Source organism: Mycteria americana, chromosome 6 (assembly GCF_035582795.1).
Source record: "Mycteria americana isolate JAX WOST 10 ecotype Jacksonville Zoo and Gardens chromosome 6, USCA_MyAme_1.0, whole genome shotgun sequence".
Taxonomy (NCBI): domain Eukaryota; kingdom Metazoa; phylum Chordata; class Aves; order Ciconiiformes; family Ciconiidae; genus Mycteria; species Mycteria americana.
In genome coordinates, this window is record NC_134370.1 from 23,400,659 (window position 1) to 23,424,910 (window position 24,252).

The 24,252-nt window shown below is 54.2% G+C and overlaps 1 protein-coding gene across 1 annotated transcript; it reads left to right on the plus strand.

Moving 5' to 3' along the window:
* The first annotated feature begins 17 nt into the window (after positions 1-17).
* On the plus strand, positions 18-22,562 carry PITX3 (paired like homeodomain 3). Its single transcript, XM_075504107.1, has 4 exons — positions 18-270; positions 14,815-14,955; positions 19,862-20,067; positions 21,059-22,562. The coding sequence occupies exons 2-4, from the start codon at positions 14,847-14,849 to the stop codon at positions 21,620-21,622; spliced, it is 879 nt and encodes a 292-aa protein (XP_075360222.1). The 5' UTR covers positions 18-270; positions 14,815-14,846; the 3' UTR covers positions 21,623-22,562.
* The last annotated feature ends 1,690 nt before the right edge of the window (positions 22,563-24,252 follow it).

Below are 24,252 nucleotides of genomic sequence, written 5' to 3' on the forward strand. Positions count from 1 at the left end.
CGGGAGCGGGGCGCCCGGTGCAGCTGGCGGGGGGCGCCGGCCGCCCGCCATAAAGTGAATGGCCAGGGTGAATGGGAGGCAGTCGGCCGGCGCCCTCCGCCTCCGCCCTCCCCGTGAGCCGCGGGCCGGCAGCGAGGCGCAGAGTGCCCGGGGAGCCGTGGGGATTTACTTTCTGACAGTGGCAGAGCAGCCCGGGCCGCGGGGCGGGGGCCAGCTTCGCCCCTCTCGCAGGATTAAGGCCGCCCAGCCGAGCCCGCATCTGGAGCCGCTGTAAGTGCCCCTCCGTCCCCGGCCTCCCGGGCGGGGTTCTCCCCTTCTTTCCCCGTGAGCCCCTCGGTGCCAGCCCGGGCGTGCGGCGCCGGCCGGCCGCAGCCCTTCCAACGCCGGCGCAGGGTAAGAGCATCCCCGGCGGGGCGGCTCGGCGCGCTCTACCCGGCAGCGCGGGGGCAGCCCCGCTCCCGCCCGGGGCCCGCTTTCCGTCGCCTCCCGCCGGGCAAGGGGCGGCAGCCAGGGGCAGGGGGAGAGCGGGCGGATCGAGCCCTGCCGTGCCACCGAGAATGGGTCCCGGGGCCGTGTGCGGCGGAGCTGCCCGCCCAGCGCTGCCGCGACCGCTGTCCGTCCGGCGGCGGGGCGCGGCGCCGCCCGCGCTCTGCCCTTGCAGGGCCCGGCGGCCCCCTGCCCGCCGCCGCCGGGGTGCCGCAGCCCCGGCCGCCCCCTCGGGGCCGCCGCGGGCCCCTCCCGGCAAGCGCTGCCGGAGCCTCTCGCCGTTGCTAAACTTAGTCATTTTCCACTCGGGCGAGCGGGGCAGGGGCTGTTTAAATTAGCCGGGGCTCGCTGTAAATAACGGCGCTGCGCGCTGCGGCTCAGCTGTCTGCAGGGTCCGGGGGAGAAGGGCGCGGGGAGCAGAGGCGGGGAGACGCCGCCGGGGAAAAGGAAGGCAGCCCGACGGCTTTTGGACAGTTGGATAAATTATATTTATGTAACGGGCTGGGTCCTGTTTACAGCAGAGCCGACCTCCCTGCAGCGCCGGGGAGAGGGCGAGCCGGCCCCCGCGGACGGGGCGAACCTGCCCCGGGACGCCGCTGGCGGCCGGGGCTCCCGGGGGCCCGACCGGGAATAACGGACCTGGCCGGGCTGCGGCGGAAGGAGCGGGGGGGAGCGCCGACCCCCGCGGCGGCTCCGCCGGGAGCTCCGAGCTGCCCCGGCGGAGCGCGGCCCCCCGGCGCCGGGAGGCTGCGGGCAGAGCCGGCTGTCGGACCGCCGGGCGCTTGCACGGGCTCCGCCGCCTCCCCGGCGCCGGGGGCACGGTGCAGACCGGAGTCCCTCCGTCCCGCCGGGTGCCCGGGAAGCCCGGCCGACCGCAGCGGGCGCCCGATGGAGCCCGGTACCGGCCGCTCCCCCGGCTATTCCCCGCTCAACGAGTGCGGCCCCGGGGGAAGGGCTAGCCCGCCAGCGCGGCACCCCCTTGTCCTTTCCCCCGTCGTCCTCCTTGGAGCGGAGGAGAGGGACGGCTTCGTCGCGGCTCTGGCGGGGGAGGGCGGCCGAGGCGGGGGCCGACGCCCGCGCTCCGCCGCAGCTGCTGGAGCGGCCCCGGGGGGGCGGCGGGGCCCCGGGGGGCGGCGGGCCCGGTGCCGCCGAGCGGGGCACACCTGTCGGCCCCTCGCCCGGCGCCCCCGCGGCTGGACAGCTGAGGGGACGGCTGGGGGGGGAGCCGGCTCTGCCCCCCCAGCAGCGCCAGGGCCCTGCAGAGGCGCTGGCGGGGGTCGGTGCAGCCCGCCCGCCCCGCCGGGGCTGGGCAGCCCGGAGCAGCAGTCCCCCGGCCGGAGCTCCGGGGGCTCCGCACACCTTTCCCACCCGGCCCGGCGGGTTATGAGACGCGGAGCTCTGCTCCGCACGGGCGGCCGCAGAGGGGCACGCTGCTGCAGGAGCCCGAGGCCCGGCAGAGCCCGGGTGTGAGCCCCCCGCCACTGCACCCGGCTGATGCTTCGAGCTGGCGTGCAGGAATCAAAAACAGTCCCTCACCTGCCCCCCCCCCCCCCGCCTTAGAGGGAGGCAGCCTCCCGACCGATGGGCCCATGATCTGTGCACTTTCTAAGTGGAGACTAGTGCTGAAGGCAAAGAGGGGAATTTGGCATCCCCCAGACAAGCTTGTGCGTCCTCCACGCCTGGCCTGTGGCCTGGAGGATGCTGGGGATGAAATGGCTCTACCCCCTCTGCGATTTTGTGAGATGCTAAAAGCAACAGCTCAGGAAGGTGCCTTTCAGGAGTGTCACTCCTGTTCTTGTCCCACCTTCCAAAGGCAGGGAAAGGGCCACCTCTTTGGAGATAGAATCAGGGTCTCCCTGGCTCTTTGCCCTCCCTCCCAGCCCCTCGGCCTGTTGGTGAGCCAGAGGGATGGGTGTTTGTGCAGGCTTCCATGGTGCCTTGCTGTGAGGGACAAAGAGCTGCCTGCTGGCTCCTGAGGGACCAGCAGAGCATGGTAGCTGTTTTCAGTCTCCACAAATGTCTGCAGAAGCAGAGCAGGGTTTGATTTTTTTTTTTTTTTCATTAGCAAATGGTCACATCATGCCCGGTACTCCTTACAGGGAGATGTCTTTCCCCAACAGCCTGGAGAGGGGTCTGGGCGAGTGTGGTATTTTTCCTGCTGTTACTGGTGTTACTGGGTTTGTGTGACCTGCAGCCCAGGCTCCCCCTGTGAAAGCCCACCTATATTCCTGACTTGTCTCCTGTCCACGGCACTGCTTTAAAAACCAGTATCTCTCTCTAGCGGAGAAACCGTTGCAAGCCTCACCTAATATCTATTACATTTCTATAAGGGCTTAATTCAGGCAATTAATAGATCTGCAAATTTTGACTGGATTGCAAAAGTATTGGTTAATGTACCCTACGGAGAGTTGGCAAAAAAGAGTGGCATCTTCTCTTTCCGTCAGATGCTACCCAAAACCTTGAGATTGAGAGGTGAGGCTGACTTTGGAGACTGCCAAAAAGAAAAAGCCAGAAACCCGATCTAGGAGACTGCTCCAAAAGGAAGATGAGATGAGCCGGGGACATGAGGTCTGTCTCGTGACCTGGCACATGTGCCCCGGCTGTGGGGACAGAGGAGGTACCTGGGCTGGGAACGAAGTCCCAGATGGGGAGAACCAGTGGCTTCATGCTGTGTGCCCTGTGTCGGGAAGGCAGCGGGATGAGGCTGCGGGGCCGTGGAGGGAGGGGGGCTCAGAAACAGGAGGCTGTGGCGTCTCCAAGCAGGCTCAGTGATTATCCGGCTGTTTGAAAATGGGAGATTGTTATTTACTTAGAGCCTGATGGCAGAGGGGGCAAAGCTCTCCCTCTTGCTGTGGGCCGCCGGGGCCACGGGCATCGGGCTGTGCCAAGGCCGGGCATTTGCTGTTGGCAGGGGGTCAGCCTCCACCAACTGGCATCGAACTAAGTGCTGAGGCCGTAGGAAAAACCCTCTCTTGTCAACACCCGGCTGAAATGGGCTGGGGTTTCAGACGGCTGGAGAAAGAGGATTTCTGAGGCCAGCCCGCCGCTCTTCCCTTCCTCCCCTTTGTGTGCCGCTCCCCCTTGCCAGCACCCCTGCCCTCCTCCCGCCTCACCTCTGAATATTAATGCCTCTGGCAGATTGGATAATAATGTGACTGGGAATTGAATGAAGCTGGTTATTAGTTCTGGGCTTCCTTGGGGCATTTAAGGGAGTCCACAGGCTGTTCTGGAGGCTCGGCAGCATAAGGGACCGGGGCCGGACTCAGCACAGAGGGAGTTGCTTCTATGGGAAAGGATTTGCTCAAAATCCTCCTCTCCTTCCGACCGTGGAGGAGGACAGGTACGGCAGCCTGGCCAGAGCCGCAAATTCCTGTGGGAGGTTAGCGATGGAGCTGCTGTTTTTCTACAACAATTAAATAGTAAAAGTTATTCTCAGGAAGGAACTAGGAGATCTAGCTGGGCAGAAGCTGAGAAACATTTCTGTTATTATTAGGCTTTAAAAAGAGATGGGGAGCAAGCGAGGGAGGTACCCCTCTTCCCTCCCCACTGGTGTCAGAGTATTGCCCAGCAGATTCGGGAAGAGGGCCAATCCTCCGCACACTGAACAGGAAATTTCCTGCTGATTTGCAGGGTACAAGTTCAACCTCAGAGCCCTCATTTCTGAAGAGCTGCACCTTACGATGTCTCTCCTCAGGAGCTACCTAGCCTTTCCCTAGGCAGATCTCTGGCTGCTTTAGCACGAAGGGAAATATCCCTGTTCTGCAGAGGAGAAACTGAGCTCTGGCAGAATTATCTAATCTGAGCCAGAAATACAACCTCTGTCCCTTGACCCTCAATCTGATGCTCTTTGCTATCTCCCAAACTGCAGTTCCACCAGAAAATAAACATTTACACCCTGTTAACTAGTGCAAAAGAGGAGGGAAACCAGAGCTGAATTTGCAGAAGCTGCTATTAATTTTGTCCGTCTGATTTTTTAACTGTTCAAAGTGTTCAGACGTGCATTAATGGGGCTGTAGCTGCTGGGGATCTCAGCTGATGTGGGGAGCTGGGTCCTGTCTGCATTAAATTAACCCCTCAAAATCACCATCAGAGCTACTGTGATTGAGGCACCTCTTTGTAAACCCCTATCAAACAAGTTCCACAATCCTAAATCTGAGAGCCTAAGAAACACTTCTGTCTGCAGGATATAGCATGTATGCCACTCTATTTCACATAGCCCTGATCCTGCAGACTACTCATTAAATAAATGCATTTATTTGCTGTTTGGGGAGCTTCAGTGGGATGGCATGGGCTGGAAGGCTCAGTGCCTGCAGTTGCCTGCAAAAACTAAAAAAGTACAAAGATGAAATAAATGACTGGAGAGTTTGCAGTTACTTTCACCTCTTTCTCCCTCTTTGCTCCTTCTTCCCCCCAACCTCATTTCAAGCAGAAGCGTCCCCCCCTTATCACCTTTGCTCCCCTTTCCAATGCTGCCATTTATGCAAGTCTAATTTTCTTAAAAAAGCTTATTATAAATGACCAGCGAGAAGCATGAGGATTTAACTGTAAATCAAGTTGACCTGTCTGTGTGTGGACATTTTTATTTACTCCTCTTTCTGAAAAACAAATAAACAGAGAATCCATCCCAAATAAAGAAGCTCCCCACTTAGATTTAAACACACTTTAAAAGAAATCTCTTTTGTTTTAGCCATTTTTATTTCCTGTTTGTTTCTGAGCTTAGACTTGACAATGAAAACCACATGAAATTCCCTTTTTGTTCCATCAGTTTTATTTTTGGTGCCACAATATCCCAACTTCCAGTTCTACAAGTTGGGGTTGGTTGGGGTTTTTTTGTATGCATTTATTGCGAGGTTATTTTTTAAAGTAAATTCATGGAAGTTTTCCTCCAAAATCAAGTAAGTAAGACTTTCTAGAGGACTGGGATGTACCAGGATGATAAAAAAAAAAATCTAAATCTTTAAGCTAAATTAATCAAGCCATAAAGGTCAGTCTGGGTATGGGTCCATACCTAAGCAGGGAGAAATTCCAAAGTGACAAACAATACATGCTTTTGTGTCCCATTTAAAAGGGTTTTGCAGTTTAATTGTGTCCGGTGGGTTTTAATAATGATGTTTAAAAACCCCAGTGCTTGAGCTCAGATGTGCCCCCCGTCCCAGGCCACGGTGGGAGGCAGGGGAGGCTGTTCCCGCTGCCCTGGAGCTGCAGGTGGGGTTTGCTGGCAGGCTGTCACAGGGGGCTGGGGGAGGCAGGGGGATTTCTGGGTGCAAGGTCCCCGTCCCCATCCCAGGCAGGCTGGCCGGGCAGTTGAAGGGAGGTGGTGCGACCCAGGCAGCAGTGTTTTTAGACAGCTCACTTCCCTCTGCCCCGTCCCTTTTCTCTCTGAACCGCTTTGATGGGATCGCCCGAGGGCCAGACTGGATGAGTAATTAGGGCTCTGCAGCTTGCTTTCCTACCCACCCAAACTGCCTACCTCCCAAGGCTCGGCATGGGATGCCGCCTCTAGCAGATGGAAAAACTAAGGATTTAGGGGAAAGGAAAAAAAAAAAAAAGAGACAGACTTTGTACGCAGTCCTTAGGCAGCACAGTGCATTTCAGGATCCTGAAATTCAAACCTCTTGCTCTGCTGCTTGTGATGCCTGTTGTGTCCCCGAATTTAGGGACATGGGACGGTTTGCCACAGCCCTGAGCGGGGCACCTGGGCGAGAGGCTGTGGGGTGGAGGGCTGCCAGCCCTCCCTGCTCGCCCACCCGCCGTTCCTCCTCGTTGCCCCCAACGCGCACAATTTGACCGTTCGCTGCGGGCACACAGAACGAAAACCAGGTGATCTGTGGGCCCGATCCTGCCAGCACAGGCCACTTGCAAAACGCTGCAGGATCGGACCCCGCAGTGTTTGCAGTGGGGAGGGCTAATCGCCTCCCTCGTCCCCCTTCAAACAACGTCTGGGTAAACAGGCTGACCTTCAGGGCATGTTGCAAGGTCCATAAAGGCAGAATAGGTGGGGGAGCGAGCTCCAGCATCCCTCCCGGACCCACCCTCCCCCTGCCCCAGCGCTACTGGCCACAGTATCCCGAGGAAGAAGGGAGGGATACTGCGGGCTGAGATCATCCGCTTGTTTTATTCACGACAGCCTGCATCCTGCAAGGGTTTTCCTGCCAAAGAGCTTTAAAAAAAAATTTAAATATAAATTGCTTGGGGGGGAAAAAAAAAAAAAAAAGACAAATCATCAGGAAACCTTACAGCCAGGCGCAGCAGACATCAGCTCCCTCCGGCACTGCGGGTTTGCACTGTGAGACAACACATCCCTCGGAGCGAGCCAGCCGCTTCTGGGCTCTTGTTGCCTTAACAAACAACAAGCCATGGCTCTCGTTGGCCATGGTGGCTGGTGGGTCCCTCATGGCACCCTTACCAGTCGCTACTTTTCCCTTTGCAGCCCTGCAACCCTCTGGGCTCCACCAGGTTGTTTTAAAACAATGATCCAGCACCCCACCCCCCACCCCCCAAAGCTGCTTTCTAGCTGCCGGTTTTGCCAAGTTTTGTCACAGAACAAATGTTTATGATCAAGTCGAACTTCTCCAGAAAGGATTTCTAGCAGAAGCACTGATGGATGGCGGATGTGGGCAGCTCTACAGTGCGCCGAGGTCGGCCAGCCGTAAGGGTATGACATGCTGACAGCATGGCGGGATCCTTCCTGACCTTCAACCCCCTGCATCACCCACTTGATTAGGGGCTTTCTTGAGCTTGTTTACTAATTGTGAGAATCATTTACATCTTCGGTAACATCTGAGTCATCTGCTGCCCTCCATCTGCATACAAAACTCCTGACAGCAGCTGGAGTCATAGAGCTCCAGTCCTTGATCTCGCTATCTGAGCCTCCCTAAAATGGGCCAACTTTACGGCCGCAGAGATACAGAAATGACCCTGCCATGCTGCTGCGAGCGCAGCCCCCGCGGGAATCGGGCCAGTTTCCTTTGACTGCCGGAATAATTAGTCAAATTCATGCAATCGCCCAAATAAATACAGCAACGCATACCGATCTGCTGATGCCAGCCCCTGCTGCCCATTGCTGCTGTGCGAGCAGCGCGTGCCCAGCTCCCAGGCTGCAGGCAGGCTGCCTGTGCCTCTCACTCCTGCCCCGGATCCGAGTTTGCAACTGTCTTGTCTCGCTCCCGGCTCCGCTTCTCCTAAGCTTATGAGTGCAAGGGGAGATCACAGTCCCTCATATGCTGGGGCTGTGCAGCTATTTCTCCTGTGCAGATGCAGGCAGATCCTGCAGCGCTGGCACGAGTCACTTTGGAGCCAGCCCACCAAGGGCTGCAGGAGTGGGCAAGGGCAGGCAGGGATGAATGGCATCAGTACGTCTGGGCCAGGCAAGCACCGGTGCTCTGCTTTAGTGAGTCTTTTGTTTCGGTTGTGAGATTCTCCCAGGCCAAGCTTCTTACGGAAATCAGTCTCTTTTCTCCCTTCCCCAAAGCAAAGGGATTAATTTCTCCGAAGGACTTTTCTTCCCCCTTGGTCACACTCCCAGCACTCCTGCGCCGTGGAGCCTCACCACACCAGCAACTTTGTGCGATCACAATTCATTTGGGCAATGCTGAGCCTTTGCTGATTTATCTTGTTCCAGATGCCTAACAAACAAAATAAGCCATAACAAAGCACAGCTTTATTAATATAACTGCATAGCCTGTCAGAAAGAAAATCCCAGTCCTGGCTGATGGAGCCAAGGTGCCGAAAGCCCCACCGAGACAGTGCATTCAAGGGTACCAGAAACCCAGCTGGACATGGCAAGACCTGCCGTGCAATGCTTACAAGAGTGCAAGAAGCATGAACATTTAGTTTAGGAAAAAAAAACACCTTTGCAGAAAGTCTGGCAGGACTTTCCTTCTGCATTAGGATTAGCTCTTCGTTTCCAAAGTTTGGGCACCACTTCAAAAGCCAACCAGGGAGGCTAAGGGCAGCACTGGGGTCCAAAGATACGAATGCAAATAGCTTAATTTAAGCCAAGCCCAAGTGTGTCGCCCTGTCTCTGCAGACCCCCGTGCTTTAGCTCAGCAGGGTCTGCACCGGTCAGGTCCGGGGGCCGCAGACGCACCCGTCAGGGAGGACAATGTGTTATGTACAGGGCACGGTTACAGCAGGGCGCTTCCCCGGCGCTGGGGCACCATGCAGCCCATCAAATAAGCGAACGGGACACATTCCATTGTGGGCTTTTTTTGCTGCGGACATGGGTATGGAGCTGTCAGTCCTTGGGGTGTTTCCATTGTGATAATCCTCCAGAATACAGGCAATTTATTAACCCTCTGCTGCCCAGAGCAGAGGGTTCAGCGGTCACCCTCCGCTGCAGCTGGAGGCTCCTGCCGAAGCGGAGGAAGCAAGCGGCTTGCTCTCACCTTGCAGGCTGCCGCCAGCCCCCAGGGAATGCATTAGGCAGTGTCCAGCAAGGCTGGGCATTTCCCTAGCACCTCTTATCTGAGGATCTGGAAGCACTTAAAGGAATTTTGCTTCATTGCCTCTACCAGCTCAGATAGGCTCATTAACATCATTTCTGAGATGAAGGATGGAGTCCCAGAACAGCTGAGTGGTTTTACCTACATCATAAGCCAAGTCAGTGACAGCGCCTTATCTCCCCATCCTCTCCCTGCCTCACGTTTTCGGGAACTTCTCTGTGGAGCCGTGCACAAAAAGACAAGAGAGTGGAAACAGCCTGGACACCCTCCTCAGAAAGCCAGCCCGTGCCGCCAGCTGCGGGCAGGAAGCCCGGCAGCAAGGGCCCAGGCTGCTGTGGTTAGCGTGGCACCGCGCACTGCTGGCGACGCTCGTGCAGCCCACGCCGTGTGCGGGGCGGTGCCAGCCAACCCCGGAAACTTGCTCTGACAGCAATAAGATACCAAGCGCTTCAGGGAGCTTTGGCAATTCCTACTGATGGGAGGAAAAAACTCCAAACCACGTTCCAGGCTTCAAAGCAGCACACACCGCTACGAAACCATCCAGAGCTGGAGCTCAGGGGTTAGTGCCCAACTGCAAGGACTAAATTGAGAAATAAAGTTTATTATAACCTGTGACTCAGCTCTTGCTGGAGGTCGATGATCCATTTCTGAGTGTGCGCCCGAAAGCGCTGCTCGGCCAGCCTGGGGCTGTGCACAGCCTGAAGTTTTTGGAGGCAGGCAGCTCACTCTCCTGTCCCGTAATGGCTCTGTGCTGTGGGTCACCGGTTGGCTGCTGCTGTTTATCTTCCAGTGATTAATGGTCGCTCTTGGTTCCTGCTGCAATTCCATTAAGATTAGAGACTTAAAGCTACACTGAGATGTTTAGCAGTGGGTGACCCTGGTCTCCCCATAGTTGTATTTCTATAGTCTTGAGGAAACAAAGATTAACTCTTGTCTTGCGTCCCATCCTTTTTGCTTTCTGGCTGCAGGGAAAGAGCCCCACGTAGGCAGCACTCGTATGAGCCGGTGAAGAGAGCCTGGCTCTCGGGTTGCTGTGCGATTCATGTGCTGTGCATGCTGTGGCACTTGAAATCCTAGCCTGCAGGCACTCTGATGGCACCTTCCCCTGAACAAATGCATGGATCTGGAGAACAAAATGCTCTTCCAGGAGGGGACAGGCGCAGCCTCAGCCCCTTCCCCTTTGACATGGGGCAGAGGAAGAGACAGAGGCTGCTCCAGCTTAGCTCAGCCCCTCCTGGGGACCAAAGTACAGAGGCAGATCACCTTCCTGAAAATGTACAGTTAAATAGAGTCCCACATGTTTACCTCTGCTAAAAGTAAGCCAACACACAGGGAACGTGAGCATGAGAGGAGTGAAGCAGTCGGCCAGACTCCATCGGGAATCTAGTTACTCCCAGCAGTTTGAGTTCTGGGATTGATGGAGCAGGAGGAGACAGCTCTGACCCTAAGACATCTAGTGTAACATCATACCTTCACCTCAGGGGATGGAAGAAAGAAAAGACACCCCCCCCCCCCCCCCAACTGATTGCGGAGCACCTTTCAGCCTGAGGGATAACCATGAACCCTTTGTGGAGATCAGCAATCCCAAGCAGAGGCTGCAGCTACCGCAGCCCTGGCTGGAGGCACAGGCGGTAGGGGAAGCTCACAGGTCTGCGGGACCGTGCCGATCTGGTGGAGGGAACCCGGCTGGCTGCGCTTCCTCCCTGCCCACAGGCTACCGACGGTCCCTGTGCTGCTGCCTAGGGATCCCAAGTACCAGGTCCCTGCTGAAGCACCCCTCCATGCCCACGAGAAGCCAAATAACATCAAAACAACCCAAGAGACAGCTTTTCCCCTCCAGATCAACCTGCCGAAGCAGGTTCAGCAGGTAGCCTGACAGTAGCGCAGGGAGTTGAGCAGCACGCACTTGTCAATCTGAAGGCAGCTCTCAGCAGGCAACATCCACATCACAAAAGCCACCACTATAATTAGCCTTACTTGGCTCTCAGTCAGCCTTTATGTTTCCTTCCCACCCCTCCAAAAAAAACAAGCAAAGGCATCTTTGCTCCCAGGTGATGGAGCAGCGTGTTACTGAGAACCAGGAGAGAGGTCACGGGGACCCTCACTTGCTCTTTTTGGGTAAACAAGGTTGCCCTCCTCATATAGAAGTGCCCTCCTCCTCCTTCTGCCCCCATGGCCCTGGCTTGGGCAGCCCGGCACTGATGCAGGAGTAGAAAGGGGGTGAATTTGAAAGGAGAAAAAGCCTAGAGCCAGAGCCGCTGTCTTCCCCCTGCCCTCTGCCATGCCCGTGGGGCAGGGACAGCAGCTCCCCATCTGGCTGGAGGGACCTGCGGAGGCGGTTGCCAGCACCGTCACATGGAGCCAGGGAGAGGATGCACATGGGTGGCCTGTACATGCACATGCACTGGAAGAAAAGGCGTGTTTGTTACAGATTTGGGAACCTTTACCTTGGGAGCAATTACATATGTCGGTGGAAGGAGTTACAGGTGCCGGAGCAGGCTAGGAGCCAGGGCTACTTTTACAAAACTGAAACCTCTGAGCAAGCCTGGCTGCGTGTTGCTACAGGAGCTGTCCCTAAAGAAACTGTTCTTTTATGTTAAAAGAAAGTGAGATGAAGCTCAGATGGAGATGATAAATTTGATTTTGTCTAAAGACGTTTTTGAGGTGCCAATTTCAGTAACTCCCTGAGACCAGGCAAACAACTTAGTAGAAATGCCATGGAGGTTTAGCGTTGGCTTTCTTAATGTCTCTGCCTACAGCGAGATCTAGCCAATGTGGAAGAAAGGTCCTTTAATTAAATCTGAAAGGGCTGTATAATCTGGAATAATACCTACAGCCTTTTGTTTCGGTGGCATGGGGTTGCCTTTGGGTAAATACATTGGTACAGAGCTCACGTGCTGTCCCCATCGCAGACTTTTCCTGAGGTCCTTCATAACCGTGCCGAGCAGATCCCCCTCTCCCTTTGCTTTTGCTTCTCTGTGACCTGCTCACAGCGAGCCAAGAAGGCCTTCCTTGATGCCACCACGTAGGGCACATGCAATAGGTACGTAATTACGTATATACATACAAAATCTCCTCTCCGAAATCCTCCTAGTTTTAAATTCAGTTCGAAAAGCAAACTTGTTCTGAGCCGCAAGTCCCAGTTTCAACTTGAATATGGGCCATACTTTAAAACCAGTCTTAATCTAGGTGCCCACTGCATCTCTGAGGCAGGCCAAGCATGCCGTGTTGTGCCCAGTGGCTTGGATCAACCTTGTAACCACTGCACTGGTATGGTTCAGGATGGAGCATGAATTTTCAATACCGGCACTGGGTTCCCCTGAACCTTATACCTTGTGTTGTCATTCACACCTATGGAACCATCTGTAAAATACTTCCCCCCGGTTTTCCCATCTCTGCTCTAGTTTGCACAGACAAAAGCAATGCAAGATGTGCAAAAAGAGTCTCAAAGCAAGCAGAACCCTGTGCAGGAGGACACTGTCCTTCAGTTACAGCAAGGCAGGAGTCTGAATTCCTCCTTAAATCTGGTCCAGTACAGAGTCAAGCCCTAGAAGAGAGGAAATTGTGCTTGACAGATGCAATGATATGCAAATGGCTGTAGAAGAGGGGAAATTATCATCTACAAACATTGGGCAGAAATTCCATCTGCCGCCGCCTCAAGAAGGGCTCTTAATAAATTCTGAGACAGCAAAGTGACACACATCTTAATCAAGACTTAATCCATGGAATTAATTCACTGCGCGTTTCTGCATAATTCCAAGAGTAATGCTAAAAGCCATGGCAATATCAGCAGCAGATGGACTCCCCCTACTCCATGCAAAGGTATTAAAGAAAACACAGCCCCTGTCACATCACTTCGTGTACGTACACATGGCAAAAAGCAACAGGGCTGTGCCCTGCTGCTGCCAGGAGCTCACACAGCCGGCGGACATCAAAGGTCAGGCTCGCTGTGAGGTGGAAATGGAAACCAGCCTCACAGCAAAGATGGAGCCCCTGCCACTTCTCTCCCACAGGAGAAGAGAAGCCTGGAGCAAGGCAAAGGTCTGGGAAACCGGCACCAGGTCCCTTCACTAGATGCTGCTTTTGGAGAGCGCTGATTGAGCCCGGTGTTGAGACAGATTTGTCAGCGCCCAGGAAAGGCTGGGGACGGAGGTCAAGCGAAGGGGAGAGCGAGGGAAACTGCTGGGGGTTTTATAAGCAAGATCTGCTGCAAAAACCAGGCAGATAACCATTAGAAATGGCTCCCTGCCCTCTCACCACGGCCTGGGAAGCACGCTGCAGGTATGGGGGTCAGCCTTGCCAAGGGCCCTGGCAGCAGCCCTGCTCAAATTGACAGGAGGTTTTAGACAGCTCTGAAAATACATTCTTAGTCACTGTCATCCACCTCCAAAGGAGGTGCAACAGCTATCTGATTAATCTCTTGTTTACATGTCTAAACGCTAGCGCAGTCCAGACGAAATACTGCCTTCAGCAGGCTCCCTCCCTGACACGCATGGATTTGAGGGGCCGGGCAATCCTTCACCAGCTAGAATCCGGTCTTCACAACTGACCTCCACCTGCAGTTTGGAAGTCCCAAACGCCTGGTCCAAACACCCCTAAACCCGGGGGTCTCAGATCCCGGCATGGTGCATCAGCTGCTGTTATGTTTTAGAGAGGCTCCCTGGCTGGGAAGGTGAGGTATTAGCTGGGGTGACCAGAGTTTCAGGAGCTGCTGTGGTCCCCTCAAAGCGGTCCAGCCTTCAGAAACCATTACCCCTGCATTGGTGGCAATGCATCGTCCTGCATACAGCAGGGTTATGATCCAAAACTCACATTAAGGGCTAACAGAGGGCCAGCTCACCTTTCCAAGGTGATGTGGCTGGGCTTGTAGCACTTACTGCTTCACGCCTGCCTCTTCATGAGCGTCCAGTGTGGTCCGGAACAAAGCGGTGCTCTCAGCTGAGCTCTTCTGGGCAATATAGGTGGAGGGCGCGGGGGCCCTGAGGAAGAGCATGATGAGAATAATTGATCCTGGGACAGAGGGGTGTGGAAAGAGGTGGAGAGGAGTCCCAGCGGTGCCTGCAGTTGCGGGGAGCAGCACCGCTAGCTTCCCAGCTGGGATGCTTTCAGCCAGGGGAGGTGGCTCACAGGCACAGGACGGTCCCTTGAGGGGACACAGGGAGCCTTCAGCCAGGGTGACCTAAGGCTGGAAGCAAGCTGGTGCTGCAGCCAGCATCACTCATTCCCAGGCACCCAAGGGTGTATAATGCGATTCCTGTGTTAATTCAGGCTCCAGAGGTCCTTATGTACCTCAGAGGAGTCCACTTGCACTGCCCCGGGTCCCTGGTCGAGGCAGTGGCTGTGCAGGCAGACGTGCCTTCCTATCAGTGCCATGCACAGGAGTGCTTTTCTTTTGGGATGTGCGCGCGTACATCTGCGTTAGTGCTCTCTGGGCAGCTTTACTTGGGCTTGACCGGTTTGTGGAGAAGCAAGGGAGAAAGAGGAGGGAAGCTGAGCAGGGAGGATGGGAGAGGTGGGATGTCTGGGGAAGGTGCTAACAGCCCTTGGCTGGCCCGGAACCACTTCCTCAGATCTCCGTTACACAGCATGCTCCCGGCGTTGCTATTTCAGTCTGAATGTCACCTATAAAGTGGAGGCTCTTTCTCTGAAGGCTGCAAATAGAAATGTCACTAGATGATCTTTGATTTATAGGGAAGCTCAGCAGAAAGCCTGGCATGTCCATTTTCCAGCCAGGAAACTCAAAGAAGTCCAAGGATCACACAAGGATCCTTTGCTTTTCCTAGACCTTTCCTCAAGGATTGGCAAGTCCCTGCCGGAGGGGGTGGGGACAGGTCACGAACACAGATTCATCTCCCTAATCACCCTGTGCCTGCTGCTTTTTCAGATTCCTCCTCCTCTGCCACCCATCCCTGCCCCATGGATTTCAACCTGCTGGCAGATGCGGAGGCTCGCAGCCCAGCCTTGTCTCTCTCAGACTCCGGAACCCCTCAACACGAGCACAGCTGCAAAGGGCAGGACCACAGCGGTGAGTGCAAGGCTCAAGATGCAAGAGAGGCCCCGACCCGTCCTTGTGGGTGGATCCGGGTGGCCAGTGGCTTGCAGGAGCCGGCTGCGGTGCTCCCAGGGACATGCTGAGCTTCCTCTCGTACGGTGAGCCAGCACAGTGCTGCGGTGGCATGGCCATCCCAGCAAGCGGGGGAAGGCATAGGGGTGTGTATTGCAATGACAGCCATCGGGAGGGCCAGAGCACCATCCCGGCAATGGGGTTCGCAATGACAAACCCCAGGGAAAGCACCATCCCGGCACAGGGGTGTGACATTGCAATGACACCGATCGGCAATGCGAGAGCACTGCAATCCCAGCTGGCAGAGGGCACAGCCCATGGCAGGCAGGAGCCAGGCAAGCTGGGTCACTGCCCAACCAAGATTTTATTGTATTTGCCTAAAACTGGTCCCGAGGGCGGGAGAGCTCTCCCCGCAACGTGGGAAATCTCATCCAAGGCACAGAAGACCAACCTAGTTATAAACTGCCCCTTTTTTTTTTTTTTAACTGCTTAAATTGCTTAGGTTGAAACTTTCCGTGCTATGGGTTAACCTTGGGCTGAACTTCCCAGGTTCAGGCGATAAGAAGGAAGAGAAATACTGTCTTGCCCCTGCTTTAATTGAAAAAGCCTGGTCACCTGTGCCTTGGTGCAAGGGTCCACAGTGGGCTGCTCCTGTCCCAAGCAGGTGCCTCTGACCATTCCCAAAGGCTGAACGAACCCCAAGCCTACTGCATTCTTTATCAGGCTCTGAAGAAGAAACATCACCATTCACACGTGCTGAGAAATCAGCTACCAAATGCTATGGCTTTCCGTGGATTTTCCATCTGTCCTGTGACTGCTCCATCCCGTGTTGCTCTGGATGTAGCAGGACAATGCAAAGCTGTCCCTGCCAGTGCCAGTGCAAGGGGAGGTGAGGGCCGGGGACAGCCTGCTGCTTCCCGCGTAAAGCCTCCAGGCTCACCCGCGTGCAAAAGCTAATAAGCATAATGATGCAGATTAAAATTCCCCAGAGTAAGTATCGTGAAGGGAGTTACGCTGGGATAACTATGGTCAGAGAATCCACCCGCCGAATTCCCCACTGCATGCGTACCTTAGTTGGGCACATCCCCAAGCTCAGTGGCTCCTCGTCAGCTGCTTTGGATGTACGGCGGTCGTCTCCATTCAAGCGGCCTTCCCGATCAAGCCCACCCTGGCACGCCGCAGAACTGCCAATTTAGGAGCTGACTTTTTTTTCCATTAGGCGTGAGCAGCTAATTCCAGCTATGACCGCAGTCATTTCATTGAGTGGGCGAACGTGCACGAGATATATTCCACAACCTATTTTGGGTTGACAATAAACGCTGGGTGCCTGGCTACATCACTCCCCGCTGTCTTAAATGGTCTAGAAATAAAATGGTTCTGGGAGGTGGGTGTTTGCCAGCGCTACCTGCATGCAGAGGCTGGCAGCTTGCGCATTCGCACCAGAGAGGCTGATGGCAGCCACACGTCACCAGTGTCAGGCAGAGCAGAGCGTGCCACCGAGGGATGCCCGGGATGGGGCAGGGCTGCGCTTCTGGCACTTCTTGCCTCTCCTCAAGAGAGCACCCTCCCTACTCCTCCTTGGCTCTGCTTCCTTCATCCGCAGAGCAAGAGATCCTGAGGAAGGGAGCACAAATGTTGCTTGTCTGGGCTCAGCTCTCGGAGATCCCGAGTGTCCTCTGATGGTGTGGCGTGGGTTGTGACACCGCCTTCTGTTAGGTTTCATCAGGCAGCACAGGACAGGGGGAGAGCAAGGATGAGGAGGGAGGAGGTGAGGAACTGCCCTGCATCTCCCTGTATTCTGCTCCTCAGCATGGATTCCGGGCACCCACAGGGTCCGTCCTTCCTGCGGGGTCCCTTGTTTCCTTGTATTGCCACACTTTTGGTCCCCACTGCAATGCCCAAGCTCTGCACCATTTACAGAAGGCACTTTTCCCCTGCCTAGAGAAGAAGCAGAAATGGAGATGACAATCCCTATAAGCAATGCTCAGGAAGAGCCACAGGTAGCACATACGGGAACAGAGAGGACAGTAAGAGGAACGTGTAGCTGCAGAGATTTTTCCAGGCTCAAAGTCAGGATTCCTACATCTCCTTGGACTTCACAAGATTTACGGAAAGTTCTACACCAGAAGGTATGGAGAAGATGAATACCAAAGCAAGATACTTGGTGAGCTCTTCCACCCAGATGCAGCCCATAAGCCAGTGGTACCTTCGCTCCATTCTCCTTCCCTCTCGGTACAGTTTCTTCCTGCGTGAAGAAGGGCAGTCCTGAGCAGGAGCTCCTGATTAGGGCACAGCCTCTTGCTTCGCAGCAGCCCCTTTGGAAATCGGCATTTGTCAGGAGCTCCTGTGGAACATATCCCCTGTATGCATCAGGCTCTTAATTAACCCAGACTTAGCAGATGAACAAACAAACCAAATGTCCCTTCATCTGTACTGAGCCATCCCTAATAACTAGCTCAGACGTGGTGGCATCACTCCCCTTTTAATCTGTTTTAGAGATGGATAATGCGGGAATCTCCCTCTTCCAACACTGGCTTAGAGCACTGAGCTAGAGAAATCAGATTTATCTCCTTCATAAGAACAACTATAAAAAAGATTCACATTAGAGCATGCTTCCAAGAGTTCTGCTGAACATGGGATCCCCGCATGAAGATGCTCATGGGAAGGAGGACAGTACCACAAGACCACAGCCAGCTCCTACCATTCCACTTTTCAGGTCCTATGGCTTCATCTGTTTCAAGAGTGCACTGGGAAAGTTCTCTTGTGCGTACACCCTGGATGGAAACAGGAGCTGGTCCTGGTACTGGGAACGGGAGACAGCCCCTTCCTGCTCAGCAGAACCAGCTTGCGCCCTGCTGTTGTGAGCAATAGCCAGCTTGCTCTCCTTGCATTAGGTTTCCTGCTGGTGGATAGCATTAAACGTGCCACAGAAGCGGAGGCGGCTGGTGGGGAGCCTGTGAGGAACCCACGTTGCTTCAGTCAATGCAATGCATACCCATACAAACAAACCTTTTCTGACCTCACACAGGCTTTCCTCCATGAAGAGTGAGTGCCTCTCCTGCAAACGCTCTCCGTGACTCCAGCATTGCTCCCTTTGGAGGAAGGCAGGTGCAAGGAGGGTTTTCCCAGGAACAGCAGGGAGAGGTTTCTGAATTAACACACTGCCACAGGAACGGGGTGGTGGCACCAGGTTCCAGGGACAGGAGTGTCCTCCAGGGCCAGGCTCCATTAAAGCACCCGCCGTTGGGTACAGCACTGCCCTGCAGCAGAGTCCTTTCTCTGTCGGGGCTCAAATGCTTTTCAGCCTCTCTCTTAGGCTCTCTCTTTTCCATTTAGGTTTTATGGGGCATATTTTTCCAGAGCACATCCATCTGACTTGAGGAACTCTTTTTTTTTCCTTGCCCAGCTGTATTTCAGGATCCTGTTTCCTTGCCTCCCTGCATTTTAAGGAGCTGTACAAGACACCTTCCATGTTAGGATTTTTCTGGACTTTGAAGCCTTTTAAGCTAGCTTCCACTTAAAAAACCACAACCAAACAAAAAATCCTTTTAATCTGAATCTCAGCAGAGTGATGCCAGGATTTTTTTTAAAGGTTCTTCTCCCAGATGCAACAGTTTGGTAACTGTTTGCAATAATTTCTACTTAGTTTAGCTGAGTATTTCCCACTGTAAAAGAATACATCTCCTCCCTGCTGAAAACCTGATTTGCAGTTGGAACTGCTTCACCTTGCTTCTAGATCAGAAGAAGGAGGAGGTGAACATCAAATTATTTGTTTTCACTGGAATAATTTTATTCTATGGTGACTTGTCTTGGTTCCCAGCAGAATTAAACACGAGCTGTAGCTTTCCTCCCTGTAGTTGTCCTCCATAGATTGCCCAAGAGCTCAAATGCGACATTTTCTTTTGATGATGGAAGGTATTTATATTTGCATTCTGCCCCTGTTTGCAGAGTGCCAACAGCCCCAGGAGGTGCTGTGGCACAGGGAAGTATCTGGCTGCCCACCTCCAGCCACGGCAGCCCAAAGCTCAGCATTAAGGCCTGGGCTTGATGCCCAGGAGGAGGCTGAGCTGTACTTTTCAGTTAGATACCAGTGCGAGCACTGCAGAGTTTCAAGATGTTCGTTTAAGGGTCAATGAAATGAAAGACGCTGCCTCTAGGAGAGGGATCTCGAGTGAGGAGGAGGGCAGGGGCGGAAGGACGGGGAAATGCTGGAGTACTTCATGGTAAGGTCTAAGAGAGGCCTTTTCCTACTTTTTAAAAGTAAAATTACGTGCACCTAAGTAAGAAGGTAGGAGAGTAAGAAGGGAGGAAGGATAAAAGTTTGTGCTCCTCAGGCTTAGTTAAGTTAAGAGCGTCAACTTGCTGTCATTGGCAATTTGCCTTTTCCCATCACTTGTCCACAAAAACACTACTGGATCTTTTGCTGTGTCATAAGTAGCAATTTCTGTTCAGTTTTTCTACAGGGCGCCTTAGGCAGGGAGTTTTAAGCAGAGTAGGAAACTGCTGGCCTGGGTAAGTTCTGCCACTGTCACCCATCTTAACTGTGACAAATGAAAACCAGAGAGTGGAAGTTTGGAAAATCCAAATCCAGTCACTTGGAAGCCGACATCCATTACAGCAGTGAAACAAGGGCAAGCCGTGCTGCATCAAGGGGCTGTTGGTTTTGCTGCAGGGTGGATGCCGGCTCACAAGGGTGAGGGAGGGAGACGGGACCGCTCCTGTGGGTGCAGCTGGAGCTGCTGGTGGCCACAGCAGAGGGGGACCTCACTGAGCATGCACTGGTTGCCCCAAGGATGGGCTCTGCAAATGCAACCAAGCCCCTGAGTTAACTCAGGGGATCTCTCCCATCTTTCTGTTTCTTGCACAGACACCGAGAAGTCCCAGCAAAACCAGACGGACGACTCCAACCCTGAAGACGGCTCGCTCAAGAAGAAGCAGCGGAGGCAGAGGACGCACTTCACCAGCCAGCAGCTCCAGGAGCTGGAAGCCACTTTCCAGAGAAACCGTTACCCAGACATGAGCACGAGGGAGGAGATTGCAGTCTGGACCAACCTGACGGAGGCACGAGTCCGGGTAGGACTGCAGCCCTCCCGCCTTCCCAGGCCCGAGCTTGTGGGGAGGAAGCCAGCTGTGATACAAGCCACCAAGCTGTCCCCAAACCAAGGAAGGAATTAGGGGCACTAGAAAATTTCCCTGTCTTGAAAACACCTCATCAGGCTCTACACCCGAGATTTGACACATCCAGCCACACACATACCCCATGCTGGTGGTGCCTTCTTCAGCCAGTGCCACCTTGCAATAACACAGGGAGACGCAAAGCCCAGGCTCTGCCCCACAGAGCCCCATCAGCTGGCTGCCCAGCCGTGCCATCAACCCCAGCCTTAGCCTTGCTGGAGGGCAGTCTTTGGGGTTCCCAAACCACTGTGCAGTCAGTCACAGGCATAGCGTGGCAGGGCTCCAGCTGGAATGAGAGCTTCTCTCCGCTACTAGAAATATGAGTTAGCAGCACCATGAATAGCCTTCCAGCAGCTTCCATGCTCTAGGAAGTTATATTGTTTGAGTCCCTCCAACACGAACAGATTTTCCGGTTAGGAGACAGACTTCTAACACCCCACCCCAAGCTGGTCCAGAGGTGAAGTTAAAACAGGAGAGGTTGTTTCCTCCACTCAGCAGCTCTCAAGTCACATCCCCCAAATACTTTGCTCCCAAGTCACACAACCCCAACCCCTCCTCCTGGGCTGTGGTCACTTGGAAATACAGCAAGTATTTCCTCCCTTTTCCCCGTGTAAAGGGCATCCATTTGTTGAGTGAGGTGGGTTATTTTGTGCGTTGTAAAATGGCAGTGGTTGGGTTTTGATCTAGGTGGTGATTCTCACTGGAAGATGACCCTGCAGCCCAGACATCTTGCTGCAACCCTTTCCTGATGGTCAGCCTCCCAGCTCGCTGGGACCATCCCTGGCCCTTCAACAGCTCTTGGCTTGCTGTGCAAAGAGACTGGAGCAAGGCCTCTTCCAGGGACAGCCCAGAGCAATTCCCATCCCCTCCCTCTCTCTCTCTCTCTCAGGTCTGGTTCAAAAACCGCAGAGCAAAGTGGAGGAAACGGGAGAGGAACCAACAGGCTGAACTGTGCAAGAACAGCTTTGGAGCCCAGTTCAACGGACTGATGCAGCCTTATGACGACATGTATTCCAGCTATTCCTACAACAACTGGGCCACCAAGGGGCTTGCCACCAGCCCGCTCTCAGCCAAGAGCTTCCCGTTCTTCAACTCCATGAATGTCAGTCCCCTCTCCTCCCAGCCCATGTTCTCCCCACCCAGCTCCATCGCCTCGATGACCATGCCTTCATCCATGGTCCCTTCTGCGGTGACTGGAGTACCGGCCTCCAGCCTCAACAACCTGGGAAACATCAACAACCTGAACAGCCCGAGCCTCAACTCTGCTGTCTCATCCAGTGCCTGTCCTTACGCCTCAACAGCCAGCCCCTACATGTACAGGGACACATGCAACTCCAGCCTGGCCAGCCTGCGACTGAAGGCCAAGCAGCACGCTAACTTCACCTACCCAGCGGTGCAGACGGCAGCTTCCAACCTGAGCCCTTGCCAATACGCCGTGGACAGGCCCGTATGAAGGGCTGCCCTCCGCCAACCAGGGACTTGACCTTAGCCTGACAAAAGGAGATCTTTAGCCCTACAACAGCGTATGTCCTGCAGAGAATGAGAGTGAACACGAGAGAGCAAGAGAGCGAGAGAGAGCGAGAGCGAGAGGCGAGCAGGCAGATGGACCTCTATGAAGATTTGTCTAACTATTGTATGGTGAATTTTGACTGTCTTTCCCCTCCCAAATCCCTTCCCTTCTTGCCCACCAAACCTCCTTCTTTGTGGTAAAGAAACCAAAACAGTCTACTGGAAGCCCCATGGGGAAATAGGAGCCCCAACATGCGGGGTGCCTGACCCATGGGCAGCAGAACCAACTGTGTTTCAGTCTGCCCCTCCGAGTCCCCCAGGGGTGAGGTCCCCAAATCCCCAGGACAGCACGGGCACCCGGACGCCACCCTTGCAGGGAACAGCCAGGGACAGGGCAATGCGGGGGCTGCCATTCGGTGCTTGGCTGACCCCTTCTCCCTGCACGCATGTGAGATTTCAGTTGAAGACGTCTTGCCCACTTATTTATCACACAGCCAGTAAGGAAAGCCTTGTCTCAGTCGATTGGCATCTCTCTTTATAATGCATATATATGCATGGCCCTTCAGACTTGAAGCCTTTAGGAACTGGGAGTTGTAAGGATATAAAATATGTGTGTGTGTATATATCTTATATATATATACAAATACATATATAGACATTAAAATATGCTTTTTTTGTTTTGTACGTGAAATAACCTACAAAGTAGACCTTAAAACCAAAAACCCTGTAAAGCAAGCACATCCACCGAGGCAGCGTCCTGCCTGTCATGCTTTACTGCTTCAGTCATTTCCAGTCAGACAGGAACACCTTTGCCAGTGTACATCCAAAGCATCCCCTTTTGCAACAATCAGCTCCCCCTTGCACATCTCCTTCCTTTCCCTTCTCCAAATCCCATTTCCAAAAAAGATAATAAAATAAAAGTTGGCACAATCCCTTTAAGGCTTCTGCCTGTCTGGTTATTGAGAGCACGAACCTGCGTCTGAAGACTCAGAAATCGAGCGCCAGCAGCCCAGGCGAGAGCGAGCATCCTTGGGAGCACCAGCACAAGGCAGCCCGAGGCAGAACAGGGGCCTGAGGTTTGGACGGGCCATCTCTGTTCCTCACTTGCAAATCAAACACCTGGCTCCTCAGGACAGCAAAAGCCCCCCGACACAGTATGAAGGGGAAAAAAAGACCCTTCCCTGCTCCCTATATGCATGCACCTACTGCGGCAGGAAGGTCGAGCCTCTCCTGGCTCAGGCTTCCCTGCCGTGCTGGATGCGGCCAGTGCCTTTGGGCTCCCGGCAGCCCAGGGCAGAGGAGCCCCTCCAGGCACTCCCACTCTGAACAGCAGTCCCCAGGGGAGAGACCAGCTGCAGCAACCTGCCCTGCTAGCCTGCCCCTGCGCAGTTTCTGTTGGGAAAGCTGTAAAACAGAGGTGGCTCTCCTGAAACGCACGTGCACCAGGGGGACCTGCTGCTTCCGCCAATGCAGAGGGATGCAGCTGATTCCTCCAAAGGCCCAAGGAAGCTCCACGTGCAGCAGGGGAGCAGGACATCCCTACCCACTGCAGCCTCCTTTCCCTTCATCAGGCACATGCTCCAAGGGGAAAGCACAACCCCAATATTTTACTTTTCTCTTAGGAAAAAAAAAACCAAAACCACATCACCACAACAAACTATCTTATTTGGATGAATGGGACAGGCAAACCTGGCATAAACTGTTTCTGCAACGTTATTAGCATGCAGAGAGGAAGCAAGTTCTTTGCTAAGAAGGTATCCTCACTAGGACACAGTAAGAGGTCCCTCACAAGCAAATCATATGAACCACTCAGTCTTTGCCAAAGTCTATTCCACAGGGAGCAGCTGCTGCTGAAGGTATTGGTGAGCAGATGCTGAAAGCAGTCGCAGATGTCAGCCCAACTTCACTGTAACAAAATTATTCTTTGCTCTGAGCTAATCCAAAATGAAGGAGCCAAGTTACACTGCACTGAAACAGCTACTGCTGGAAGCACAACCCTACCTGCAACGTGCATTCAAAGATCAAACATAAACATCTAAAACATAGACGTAGCACATCTAAGACAAGACTATTCATTGTAATCTGGATCCTACCTTGCTGCTGGGCGCCAGTGCTGCTGAGGTAGCTTCAGTGGTTAGTCTGCGTTCTGTGCTGGAGCCTCCATCCAGCAGCCTTCCACCAAACATGCCTCATCTTGGAACTATTGTGCTTAACTCCCTTCTCTGCCATGGCTCTTCCCCCTAAGGGAAGAAAGAAGGGCCTGGGCTTCTCTCTAATATCCTCTCCTCCACTGAGCCTGACTTGCAGCTAAGTCTAACTCCTCTCCCTGATAGCCCAAGCCAGGTGGTGCCACAATCCTCTCCTACTCCTTGATGAAGGAGCTGAGCTCTTTACAAGCCTGGTCCTTCCCCTACACCCTTTCCATGCACCCTGCCCCTCCACCCTGTGCTGATCTCAAGCACAGGTGGGAACGCAGCAAAGCCAGAACAAGCATCTCTCATAAAGATGCAGCTTTGCCTGGAGAAGAAATTGAAGGGAGACCCAGCTTCCCTTTCACGTGGGTCATGTGTCTGT